The 13,691-nt window shown below is 40.6% G+C and overlaps 1 protein-coding gene across 1 annotated transcript in view; it reads right to left on the reverse strand.

The window, feature by feature from the left end:
• Positions 1-412: 412 nt before the first annotated feature.
• LOC130092505 (protein phosphatase 1H-like) overlaps positions 413-13,691 on the reverse strand; it is a 119,053-nt gene continuing 105,774 nt past the window's right edge. Inside the window, exons 9-11 of the mRNA XM_056260376.1 lie at positions 13,368-13,475; positions 2,954-3,105; positions 413-560 (exon numbers count right to left, since the gene is read on the reverse strand). Of these exons, the coding sequence (XP_056116351.1) occupies positions 413-560; positions 2,954-3,105; positions 13,368-13,475 (408 nt within the window). The remainder of the gene's footprint in view (positions 561-2,953; positions 3,106-13,367; positions 13,476-13,691) is intronic.

Consider the following 13,691-nt stretch of genomic DNA (forward strand, 5'->3'; position numbering starts at 1 on the left):
AAACACTTGGTATTTAGAAATATCCCTACTGACTACTCTATATAAAATCAAAGAAAAAAAAGAAAGAAAGAAAGAAAGAAAGAAAGAAAGAAAGAAAGAAAGAAAAAAAGAAAGAAAGAAAGAAAGAAAGAAAGAAAGAAAGAAAGAAAGAAAGAAAGAAAGAACTTCTAAAAACGTCCAAGGCCGTGCTGAAACAGACTCGGTTAGTCAGGGGTCACATGGAAAGGGGTTCAGGTATTAACATTTCTAGAATGCTTAGAAGAGGAAATACAGTGATCTTGGGTGTTGTGATGGTTGTCACTATAGTAGATGACTGCTCATTTACCACATTATACTGACCCAAAGAGAGAAGGGAAGAAGTACATTTAGACATATCAGGGTACGTGTGAAAGAAGTGCTGGGCAGTAACCTACTATGGTTGACGGTTACCAAACATCAGGGGAATTATATAAACAGAAATGTCATCCCCAGAGCCAAGCCGATCATTGTCGATCCGCCAGCCCTGGTTCCTCAGAACCCCTCTGGCTCGCATCACCAGGTCCTGGGCTGCCATTTTGTATCTGTGGTCACAACACACACTTAAAGCATATATAGACTTATATTATATATCAGTTGGCAGCAGTTATATGCACTAAAAGTAAATGGTGATATGCTATTTTTACACTATATGCAAAAGCAATAGAAGCTAAATACACTAAATGTAAATAACAACAAAAGTATTTTCTTTACACTAAGTGAAAATAGCAGTATTTTATTCACACTAATAAGTGTAAGTTGTTATATGCTATTTATAGTTGATACAAATAATGCCAGATACTATTCGCACCTCAGTGTACTATATTATAAATCATAATACAATATAGGGATGGGACGATACACTTAAACTCACGATACGATGCACCTCGATATGCCAGGGTCACGATACGATACGTCACGATACGATATCAAAAAAGGAAAAAAAAGAAAAAAATATTACTGTATAACAACAACTTATTTATTTTTGTTTCAGCTGCACACAGGGAAACACAAGGCCTAACTGGCCAAACACAAACAAGAACACTCCCTTAGTGCTGCTCTAATCCTAGGTTAAGTTATCTCAGGACTGGTTCTTCTTAAAAAAAACTAACATATCAACATGTTCTGGTGTAATCAGTGATCTTTGAGCAGACACAATGTCTCCTGCTGTGGAAAAGACACGCTCAGTGCCCAGTGAGCGTGTCTTTTCCACACACTTATACATTTGACTCCATGGTCGGCTGTTTGGGGGCAAGGCAGTTGGTGCTAATGCTAATATTTGTTAGCTCGCTGTAGACTGCAGTGTTGTTGTTGCAACATGCGCTGTCTTGACGTGATGACGTACCGCACCGTTCCCCGGATATATATATATTTTTTTCATTTAGTTTTACCCTGCTTGCCTGCCACCATAGACTGTATGTCTGCCCCATATACATACACACACACATATAATACACTAAATTATTTATATACTACGCAAATCAAGCAGCAGTGCCATCTATCTTTATTTCGCGATCCATTTTTTCGACCTCGATGCGTTTCGTCACGTTTTGTATCGCGATATTTTGTCAAACGATATTTCGTCCCATCCCTAATACAATACAATAATAACATATTCAGTGTAAATGATTAAATTTGACATTTGACACTATTTGTCCCTGCCCCGAAATCCCTCCCTTATACCTACTCCTAAATCTTCCCGTTATATCACTACATTCCCACTATAAAATACACGTTTGGCACTTTATTTCCATTTTTAAAATAATTTCTTAATTTTTAAAGAGATGAAATGCCTCTTCCAGCTGATTTTGGAAAAAAAGTGGATTCGAACTCGGGTTGGTCACGAATCCACCTGCCTTACTTTCTACACCACTGCTCCAATTAACTCTGGGATTTCTTTTGTAGTGTAAATAGCCTCTGCCAACAAGGCGGGACTTTAAGACTTAAAGCTATTTGCACTTGATATAATCTACCCAGTCTCTGGCGTCCCGCCACAGTTTTAAAATGATCTGAAATTTTTTTTACTTTTCTCCAAAAAACAACAACAAATTTTTTTTTCTAATGTTGTGATATTCACCATTGCTTTGGCAAAGCGTCTGTGAAGTGAACTAAATTAGGTAACTAACTAATGAATATACATAGCACTTTTGAATGCTTTATTGTGATTGGCCAAGCAGTGATTATTTATTAAGAGCTGCATTGCTACAGTATGTCGCTAGTTCCAGGTCTTAACAGCAATAGACTTCCACATCACTTTGCCAAATTATTTCAGTTCAAAGTGCCATATCTAACCTACCACAGCAGAAGAACCAGATAAAAACAAAAGGCAATAGTCAAGCCATTCAAAAATTTTGATATCATTTGGATCTGTACAAAAACACTCTATTACGGAATGTATGTCTTTCTAAAATAACAAGTGATATAAGCATATTACAAACTTATTAAATAAATTGACCCTCTTTTCTTTGTAACATGCATGAATTGTAAATTTAACACACAGAATGTCAACTGTTTTGCTTGAGGATTCAGATTTTACTAAATACATGAAACAGCAAACCCATCAGTACCAAAATAGTTTAAAAAATAAATAAATAAAATCTTGAAATGTATGTATTGATTGATACATCTTTGGTTTCTAATTGTCTATTCATTTTCAATTGTTCTGTATTTAATGTCGTTTTGGTAATAGATTTTTGATCTAATATAGTTTTGATCATGGCTTCAAGGATGAGGGCATGTCATACAACCTGTCCTTTTTGGTATCTGCCTAAATTGCAATATAGGCTAATTTCTACATGAATTTGTGGCAAAATAAATTTTTTGATTGGATTTGACATCATCAAAAGTCTTGTACTATAATGCTTAATTTTAATGCATGACAATTCCACTAGCACATACATGGGCACAGATAAGGGCACATAATCAAAAACATAAAAACCTGTGAAGGTCGTCGGGATCACAGTTGGCCAGGAATGAGATGACAGTCTCTGCTACTTCCTCATTAGAAAGGACATCCCACAGGCCATCAGTTCCCATGACTAGCACATCATCTGCTCCATGCTCATATTGTGTCAGGTTATACACTTTAACCTGCAAAGAAAGTTCAGCTTCATTCAGTGTGAATCATAAGGGCTTAAACTGCCTATGATAAGACTCTACGTCACTATATTCCATGTTACACACAACATATTCTGCCACTGGCTGCTTTAGACTGCCCTCAAAGATCAGACTTGGTGTGTCACTGCCCTTAAAGGGATAGTTCGGCCAAAAATGATATTTAACACATGCATTACTCACCCTCAAGCCGTTCGAGATGCATACCGTAAAACTTCAAATAATAGCCCGGGCTTTTATTTTCCCAAATCGTCGAACCGACTTGTATTTGAGACAGGCGTCTATATGAGACCGGCCTTTATAATTTAGTGTTGAGATGTTGTTCATTGAGTGTAGGCCTAGAGTCTCTAATCTCTAAAAATCTCCAAATGCTCCACGTGAAACTGCGGTCTTCCGACCTTTTACTATCGTGTCATTGATTTTGATTAATATGCGCGAGGGAGAGAGAGCAAGACAGCGCTCGTTTTGTTTGAAGACGTGAGAGTGCGCGCGCGCGGCTGGGGCGCTCTCTGCTCGTTATGCGCCCTGTCAAGCGCAGCAGTCGCCGATCAAAAAAGGCTTTGGCGGGACACACATTTGCTTTGGCGGTCGCCAAAAAGCGGACGATCTGACGGGTTTTAGAAGATTAAATACAACCCGAAACTAAAAAACAGACCCGGCCTCTATTTGAGACCGGCCTTTATTTACCCAAACCTGCAGCCACACCAGGCGTGTAAGAGAGACAGGCGTCTATTTGGGACTCGGCTATTATTTGAAGTTTTACGGTATGTCAATCTTGTTTCAGACGAACACATTTTCAGTTATTTTAGAAAATGTCTTAGACCCTTCAGTGGATATAATGTGAAGCAATGGGGTCCACCTCCTTCAAGTCCCAAAATGTGCATACATCCTTCACAAAAGTAATCCATCCGGCTCCAGGGGGATAAACGTAGTAACCGTCGTGACGTAGACGTTGTTTTGCTCTGCTCTCTGGCTGGCCTTGTTTGTTTCCTGTTTTCCCTTGTTATTTTTCTCACCTGTGTCTTGTTACCCTCATTAGTATTTGTGTACAGTCTTGGGCTGGATTTCCCGATAACGTTGTCTCTTAGCTACGTGCTACTAAGACTCTAAAGGTATAACTTAACGAAAGATATACCATTTCTAGGCGTGTTCCCCTGTTCAAACTTAGGAGGTTAAGATATACCTGTCCGTGGCGGTGGTGCTGAATTTGTTGATATCGATGGCTCGAGAATCAATTATTCACTCATGCAGGGGCTGCTTTACTGCGTTATGTGAGAAAGAGGTGTTCTTTATAAAAGAAGTACTTCAGAAATAGTTGAAATTGGGATTTATTAGGACTCATGGGATATTATAAAAAATAATCCAACCTACAGTAGCCTATAATAGCCTAGCCTACACATTTTAAAATTGTATCATATATTGCTGCCACAATAACGGCCCATTTCAAATGTTTACGTGCTTTCTTTTCTTTCTCCTTTTTGTTCACTGAGGTTTTTGTAAATACTTTTCAGCATTTCAGATGTGGATTCAGACGGCAATTAAATCACCACACGACCTTGGTGTTTGTCAAAAAACAGTAGGGCAGGGATTTTTACGTGGGAGAAAAACACTGACATTCTGATTTGCCAGCTCAGGTAGCTTTGGATAATATAATAAAAAAGTTAACAACAATCAGTGTAATGACAATTTTATTCTTTGCATGAAAACACTTGAATTAGCCTAATTGAACACTGGGTGTATTAACTTCAGAATTATATTGGTATAGACTGAGATGTAAAAAAGTTTTTTGCAGTGGTGGCCACCTGTTAACATTGATAAGGTAAAGCTAAGATAAGGTCCAGACCAACCTTCCGAACGTATGACTTACAGAAGGTATACTTAACTAATAACGTTTCGGGAAACACAAGGCATCTACGCTAATATTAGTCTCTCTGTTTATACCGAGGTTTACCGTACTCAGCCAGATCCGAGCCGTATCCAGATCAGATGAAGGACCTGCACCTAGACACGAACACAACGCAGCCCTGAAGTGTCAGCAGAGACCATGTCAACTAGACTATCCCCTGCGAAGGTCTCATCGAAAGTTTTTTTTTTCACGACAAACGATTTTCCTCTGTACAGATGAAAATATTATCAAAATGATTCCAGTTCACACACATCTGCATAAACGACTAAAAACGCTGTATTATGCATGCCAGACAAGTAATTGGTAATGTCCCTTTGTAAAGAAAGACTACGCCCCGTACATACGCATTCAAACGTGAATGCCTACAGACTACACACGTAATACGCATGTGCACGCCGTCACCGTTTTCACAGATTCACATTTACATGGAGATAAGGGTAACACTTTCAAACACTGTTTTCAAAAACTTTGAAAAGTTTGCGTTCACAGGCCACCCAAATGCCATTGTAGTGTAAATGAACAGCCATAACTCATTAAAAGTTTTCTATTTTCAGTTGAAAAGGGTGTTGTGTAATAACTAATTACTAATGTTTAGTACTAACAAAGTTAATAACTAATGATTTTTACAACGGAAATTAATCAATTAAAAACTTACTTAAGCTAGCTAGACAATGACTTTCTTCTAGATCTGTTGTACAGCCAAAACAATCTTTGTTACATTAACTTCCTATTATCACCGTGAAGCTCCTGAGAAGCTACAATCTGTATTATAAAAAGCGCTATATAAATGAAGGTGACTTGACTTGACAAGCGGGGGCTGCCCACGGGCTGTTAGATGGCTCAATTACTCCCACTTTTTCCATCTCCCAGGTCTTTTGCTCTACTGCGGTGTGTTTGGCCAGCGCTAGCTGGTGGGGTCGCAGGCGGATGGGTGGAGCTGCGCTGGTATCCTTTGAGGGCCACCCACTCCCCGATTACAGTTCTCATCTGCATTGCAGTAGCTGATCACCCTGTTGGCATTGACCCTTCCGTTCCAGGCAGGGTTCCCGGGTGGACAATGGAAAGGTGGACCCTGTGTTGATAAGGGTCCTGCACGCATAGCCATTTAGATCACAGTACACGTACAAACCCTGGGTGTGAGCCCGGAGTGGCAGACACCCAGGGTTTGTGCCATAAGATTCTATCCAAACTATAGAATCTTATGAATTTGTGCGGAGAAGACCAGCCTGCTGCATCACAAACATGCTGTAGGGGGGCAGCCCCGCCAAGGCTTGGGAAGAAGTGACCCCCCTAGTAGAATGAGCCCTGATGCCTACTGGCGAAGCTTGACTGCACACCTCATAGGCAAGGGCAATAGCATCTCTCACCCAATGTGAAATTGTCTGTTTTGTGGCGGCCAATTCAGTAATTGCTCTGACTTACGCCACTGGCTAGTGCGGTGGACGTAGGTCTGAAGAGCACGGACTGGACACAGTCTCTGAAGTCTCTCCTGACCCGGCGTTGTGAACGGCGGAGGGCAGAAGGCCTCAAGAGTGACTGTATATACGGTCGAGAAGGGGACCTTAGGGTAGTCAGGATGAGGATGCAGGCTCCATGAACGAAGCGGGCACCCCGTCAATCAAGGCGTGGCAAGCCGATAAAGCGGCCACATAAACCCTGAGAGTGATATCAGCTGAAAACCCAGTGTCCCTCAGTTGGTACCCTTCCAGGGCCAAGCATGAAGGTTCCACAACTTGGGGTTGGGATATTGTCCCCTGCGTTTGAGACTGAAGGTCCCTCCTGTTCGGTATCGCCCAGTGCGAGCCGTCGAGGAAACATATTATTCCCGAGACCCAAACTCTGCTCAGCCAACAAGGCACTATCAGTAAGAGGCAAGGACCCTTGATGGCAAACCTTGGCCAGGACTCTTAACTGCTGACTTCAGGGCCAGAAATACAGCCATCAATTCGAGGCAATTGATGTGACAATCATGGGATGCCTCTCCAGATCCCTTGGGCTGGACGACCACATAAGACCGCTACCCAGCCCGACAGGGAGGCGTCTGTTGTTAGCATTCTGCGACGGCAAGACGCACCTATAGTGGGACCCAAGGCAAGGAACCAAGGTCTGAACCACGTAGAAAGGGAACAAAGCCGCAGCACGTAACCCTTACCATATAAACATGGATTTTAGAAAGGACACAAAGCACTCAGCGCGTGCCCTTGCCCTTATTTGCCTTTGGGGATTGTATAGATGAAATCCCCCGGTTTTGAGCCGGTTTTGGTGACAGAGTGGCATTTAACCCTCAAGCACCCTACTCTCTGGGTGGGAGAGAGAACGCTCTTCTTCGCGTTGCATCTCAGCCCCAGAGAGAGAAGATGAGCGGGGATCGATCTCGATGTCGAACCACAAGCTCTTGAGACTGGGCCAGTATTAGCCAATCGTCTATGTAACATGGCTAGGTCGAATGGAGGGATCCAAGATGGGTAAACTTCGCCCCCAAAAGCAAACCTCGGGAACTTCCTGTGTTGTGGCAATATTACTATGTGAAAATATGCGTCTTTAAGATCGACCGTGAAGAACCAATTGAGATGTTGAATTTGCAACACGATCTTCTTGATAGTTAGCATCTTTAAAATTGAGCGTTCTGATGGACCGGTTCAAGCCTCAAAGATCTAAAAACGTTTAGATTTATATTTAGATTATTTAGTGCCTTTGCACACGCGATAGTCGAATGGGTCGATGTCGAGGGCACAAAGATCTGGAGAGAGAGAGCGAGCGATAGTCGCCAACAATCGCATTTACGCATTTCGCATATCACATTTCGCATTTAATCACACTACCCCTTTGAAATAAGCAAAGTGAACGCAAAGCACTTTAACTGTGAACAATCACCATGCTCAAACGCAAGGGCAGCATGCTCTTTCCCCAAACAAACTGTAAGACTGGAAGAACTGGTTGATGGAATCAACCTCACCACAGGTCTATAAGACAAAGGACCTTGCTTGCACATTAACATTTGAACATCTCACACACACAGACCCCGCATATCACATCGCATATCACATTTCGCATTTAATCACACTACCCCTTTGAAATAAGTAAAGTGAACGCAAAGCACTTTAACTGTGAACAATCACCATGCTCAAACGCAAGGGCAGCATGCTCTTTCCCCAAACAAACTGGAAGACTGGAAGAACTGGTTGATGGAATCAACCTCACCACAGGTCTATAAGACAAAGGACCTTGCTTGCACATTAACATTTGAACTTCTCACACACACACACCCCGCACCCCCCTTCCTCTGAGTACCTTCTCTCTCTCAGTCAGTAACACTAAAAACTCACACAAGAATATATATGGTTTAATGTGAATGATTATCATTAAGTATTGTGTTTAGTATCATTTAAACTGTCGCAGGGTGAGTGGTTCAAATGTCTCATTTCCAAATAAGTAAAACAAAAGGAAATAAGGTTTTTAAGAATTTAGGAATAACTGGCACACAAAGGAATGTGGTCTCTAGGCACTCCCAAAGGTGTAAATTCATGAATGCTAATTTCAGATGGTCAACTTCTACCCCCTGTAATGGTGGGGAAATACAGTAAATTTCCACTAAACTCAAGTTTTACATATCAAATAAGGTCTGGCTATATAAGGAAAATGCAACGAGAGCTCAGGGCTCTTTCTGTATTTATGAGGTTAGCTCATGTATTTCTTAAATGTTGGGTTTGCATCTATTTCTCTTATCCTAGAGCATTTGATGTTTTGTATTGATGATCTTTTAACTGATTATGAAATTGGCATAATACTTTTACCTGACATAATAAATTGTTATATTTGATTATTCTAACAGACTTTGACGTTATTTTCATTGGAGTTAAAAGGAATAGTCAAACATTAACGTATATTTAATGATGCACAGATATCATTGAAAAACCTTTCATTTTATGGAGTCAGATGAAACGAGTTAATACATAAGATAAAATGTATTGCATTTAATTAAAAATCCCTTTGCCATGGGAAGAGACGGAACACGCGTGAGACCTTCACCTCTAATCGATACCGCCATTGGATCGAATTAGAAGGCCTTACAAAACAAAAACAGCATTGGTGTGTGTCTGATTCAGCCATTGGACGTGAACACGGAGGCACACACCGTTTGTTTCGTAAATCACTTTTTTTTTTCACTTGTTCTGACAAGTGAAAAAGGTTTGCCATGGAGTGTAGAGTGTAGAGGAAAAAGAGATATTTTTCTGCGCACTGCCTAGCAAAAACTAACTCCTATCAGAGGAAACAGAGTTTTTGAGAGCTTGAGAAGCACACACACATGGTCTGAAAACAAAAGACCTGTCGATGCAGCTGTGCCTCATCTACTTATATAAAAGTTCCGGGTCAATTTCATTGACGTGTTGCCCACATATTCAGTGCTGGTCACGTTAAAGACGTTTCCAATGCGTTGATCAGCGCAGCATCGATTGTAGCTTTTGAAAGTGTAAGACTGGAAAAACTGATTGAAGAGATAGACCTGACCACTGGTCTATGAGATGAAGGACCTTGCTGCAAATTAACATTTGAACTATCTCTCATACACACTTCTTCCCCGCATCCCCCACTCTTGCAGAGATCACCCAAACTCACACAAGAATCTATATGGTTTTAATTTGAACAACTATCATACAGTTTTATACATGTGTTTAGTATTATTTGAAATGTCTCAGTGCGACTGGTACAAGTGTCCTATTTCCAAATAAGTGAAACAAAAGGTAAGATTTTTAAGAGTTTAGGGATAACTGGCACACAAAGGAATGTGGTCTCTAGGCATGGTCCTACCCCCAAAAGGTGTAAATTCCTGAATGCAAATTCCCACTGTTAGCAAATGGTCAACTTCTACCCCCAGTAAGTCTTCTACCCCCAGGATCACAGTAAAATTCCACTGTAAACTCATGTTTACATATGTAATGAGGTCTGGCTATATAATGAAATGCAGCGGAAGGATCAGCATTCATGTATTTCATAATGTCGGGTAAAAGATTTTCCTTTTTGTTCTAGAACATTTGATGGTTTGCATTCTTAAATGTTTAACCCTCAAGCACGCTACCCTCTGGGTGGGAGAATGAATCCATTGAAAGAATGAATCTTTCAATTGATTTTGAAATTGTAATAATACATTTACCTGACATAATAAATTGTTATATTTGATTATTCTAACAGACTTTGACTTTATTTTCATTTGAGTTAAAAATGGTCAAACATTCACGTATATTTAATGATGCACAGATATCATTGAAAAACCTTTTCATTTATGGAGTCAGATGAAATAACGAGTTAATACATAAGATAAAATGTATTACATTTAATTAAAAATCTCTTTGCCATGAGAAAAGAGTACTGCCATTATATCAAATTAGACGGCCTTACAAAAGAAAACAGAGATTGTTTTGGCTTTACAGCAGCTGTAGATTAAAGTTAATGTCCAGCTAAAGTTAGTTTTGATTGATTCACTTCCGTTGCAAAGATCATTAGTTATTAACCGCTTACACGACACCGTTCTAACCGAAAACCCTTAATGCGCTCCGGCCTACTCATTTGCACAACAACAGTGCCTGGTGGCTTGAGAACGCAAACCTTGAAATAGCTTCCAAGGTGCAAGCGTTGAAAATTTTTGAAAAACGTTATCATCTCTGCGTAAACTTCAAAAACGCGAATCTGTGAAAACGCTGACGGCGTGCACATGCGTATTATGTGTTTAGTCTATAGGTATGCACGTTTATATGTACAATATATATGTCTTTCTTTACAAACACTAAATTACTTTTCTGGCCTTAAAAATTCATAATACAGAATTTTTTGTCGTTTACATGTAAACTGGAATAATTTTGACAACATTTTATCTGTACAGAGGTAAAGGGAAGGGAAGGAGGCTTTCACAGGGGAGAGACTAGTTGACACTTTAGGACTGCATTGTCGTCGTGCCCAGGCGCAGGTCCTTCATCAGATCCGGATACGACTTGGATCCGGCGGACTGCGGTAAGCCTCGGGATAAACAGAGACTAATATAAGCGTAGACGCCATTCTTCTTATGATGTAACGAGTACATCAGGATTCATGGGAAGTGTTCCCGGTTCCAGCTGACCTAATCTATGCAGCCTAAAAGCCTGTGCACACTGGGGCGAAATTTGCCGACGTTTAACGCCTCGTGACTAAACAAAGGGCGCCAATGTGAGTGTGCACACCGACGCGAAAAACGGCACGCGTAAAAGCGTAATTTTTTTAAAAACGCCTCAGGTTTGTTTTTTTGGTTTGACGCACCGCGTCAAAAACTATCCGACCAATGACACACATATGTAACGAAGAAGATATACGCCAAGTAGCATCTACAGTGCCGGGAAGAAATAAGACGAGAAAGATGCAAGGCAAGATGAATGTAGAGCTGCTGGTCTCGTTGGTGTCGGAACATAAAGACCTATATGACAAACGCGACAGCGACTACAAAAATCTTGATAAAAGAGAACTGTTATGACGTGGTATTGCAGAGCAAATGGGCCTTGATGGTGAGTTTCATTTCACTTAATTGTCTTTCATGTACATAGGCTTGTAACTTTTTCCCACAAACGTTTGACAATCGCCATCGTTTGTGTGCTGCAGTGGAGGAGGTTTCTGTTTTACATTAAGCGCCATCTAATGTCAGGGAATGAATTTGCATGTTCACTCGGCTCATTGTCAGCGAAAATCGCTTGGGTGTGAATACAAAAAACACGTTGAAAAACGCAGGCGAATAACGCGCGCCGATATTCGTCCCGGTGTGTACGGCCCTTAACATTGAATTATAAAAATTGATAATGTGTTAGTGTATGCTAGGTCAAAGAGATGTGTTTTTTGTCTAGATTTAAACTGACAGAGTCTGTCTGGTTCCCGGACAGACAAAGGATGTAAAGGTTTGGACTAAAGAATCAATGGAGAAACTAATTAACGCAGCATCGGCACTTCTATATTTTAATCTGTAGTGTTACCTTACTTTTTCTTGCGTACCGGCACTTCCAACACATTCTCATCCTTTGGCGTCATATAGGTGACGCCATATGACATTTCGTCGAAATCTTACGCACATGGCATCCTTTAGCGTCAATATAACACGCACTGTTACGGGTAGGTTTAGGTCTGGGGTAGGGTTACGGTTATGACTCCTTGGGATCTGCTTCTCATATTGACGCCACGTCTGCACTATAAGCCACCTGCACGCTGCACAGTTGACGGAATTGTCACGTGGGGGCCAGTGTTGCATCGTAACTAAAGTTTATAATTTTCACATCAATAGTCTTGCCTTTTAAGTCAGCACTTCTTACATCTTGCCATTACTCTGACTGCCCACATTGCCCCCGGAGCATGCTTTCAAACCCCCAGGAGTACCAGCACTTTTTTTTTCCTGCTTCAAGCACTGATGTCACCTCTTTCACCCACTAGTATTCATTGTTAGCCAGCGAGAGCCACCGATGTGTTACTGGTAATCTGGGTTTGCTTAGCTCGGTTTCTTTGCATTCATTTCTGTCAGGACCACTATCATCAAATACGATTGACAGTTAGCATACAGTTAGGATTTGCGGTATGGTTCTGTTCTGGGCGAGAACTCCTCGCATGGATCCTAGCATGGATAAGAGCTGGGAGAGCAGCAATAACCCCCCTTAGGGTAAAAAGAACAGAACCAACATGAATGTATTAATTCAATATTTGAAAGTACAAGAAAAATCTTGAAGTTTTGAAAAATTTGAGAATTTATTCTGATTCAAGGGGAATCAGAATGCCATACTGACTGGACGAGAGGAGGAGCTGGGGATGGAGGAGGGTAATTAGCTCCTGAGAAACGTGATAGCTGCTAATAATTCTGAAGGAGCTTATATATGTATACAGTGATAGGCGTCGTATTCCTATAAGTAGACGTGTATCAGCTGAGAGTCAGCTGATGCGAGCTTGACTAACCAGAACTGCCAGAACTGATGCTATGGTTAAGTTTGTTTTAATGGTTTTTCCATTGAGTTGATTACCGTTTGCACCTGATGTTTATTTTGTTAATTTGTATTTAAGCCCTGTGTTTTGTTCAGTTCAGTTCAGTTGTCCATTATCGTTGCAGTATACCTGGTTGTTTTGTTCATGTTTTAAGTGAAGAGTGGTTTGTTTCTAGTTCTTCGTTAATAAACCTTTATCCTGCTGCATTTAGATCTTTTTCCTCGCCATTATTTGCAGTCGGCTGTGACACAATGTGTAGACATCTTGTTCGATAATCCCACATGCCTTAAAGATTTTCTACATAACGTTTCTAATAATTGTTTAATTTGAATTTAATGAACAAGTAGCTCACCTCTGGAAAGCAGCACAGAAAGGGTTTAATATAGATGTTGGAGTCGTGGACTTTGAGGTCATGATCTCCTAAACCACGAGTCACACCTATTGTAGCCATCACTCGTGCCTGTGTGTGAAAAATAATAAAAATTCAGCACAAGCATCTAAAATAAGCATACATTCACAAGACTAGAAGAGTATATAGGAATATACACTGAAAAAATAGGCTTAAATTATGAATGAAAGAATGAATGAAGCATTTATATAGTGCTTTTCTTATGTACTACTGTACACCAAGAACGCTTTACAATCATCAGGGGTTTCTCCACACCCAACACCAGCA

This window comes from Rhinichthys klamathensis, unplaced genomic scaffold (genome assembly GCF_029890125.1).
Source record: "Rhinichthys klamathensis goyatoka isolate OS25496 unplaced genomic scaffold, OSU_Roscu_1.1 h1tg000176l_1, whole genome shotgun sequence".
NCBI classification, from domain to species: domain Eukaryota; kingdom Metazoa; phylum Chordata; class Actinopteri; order Cypriniformes; family Leuciscidae; genus Rhinichthys; species Rhinichthys klamathensis.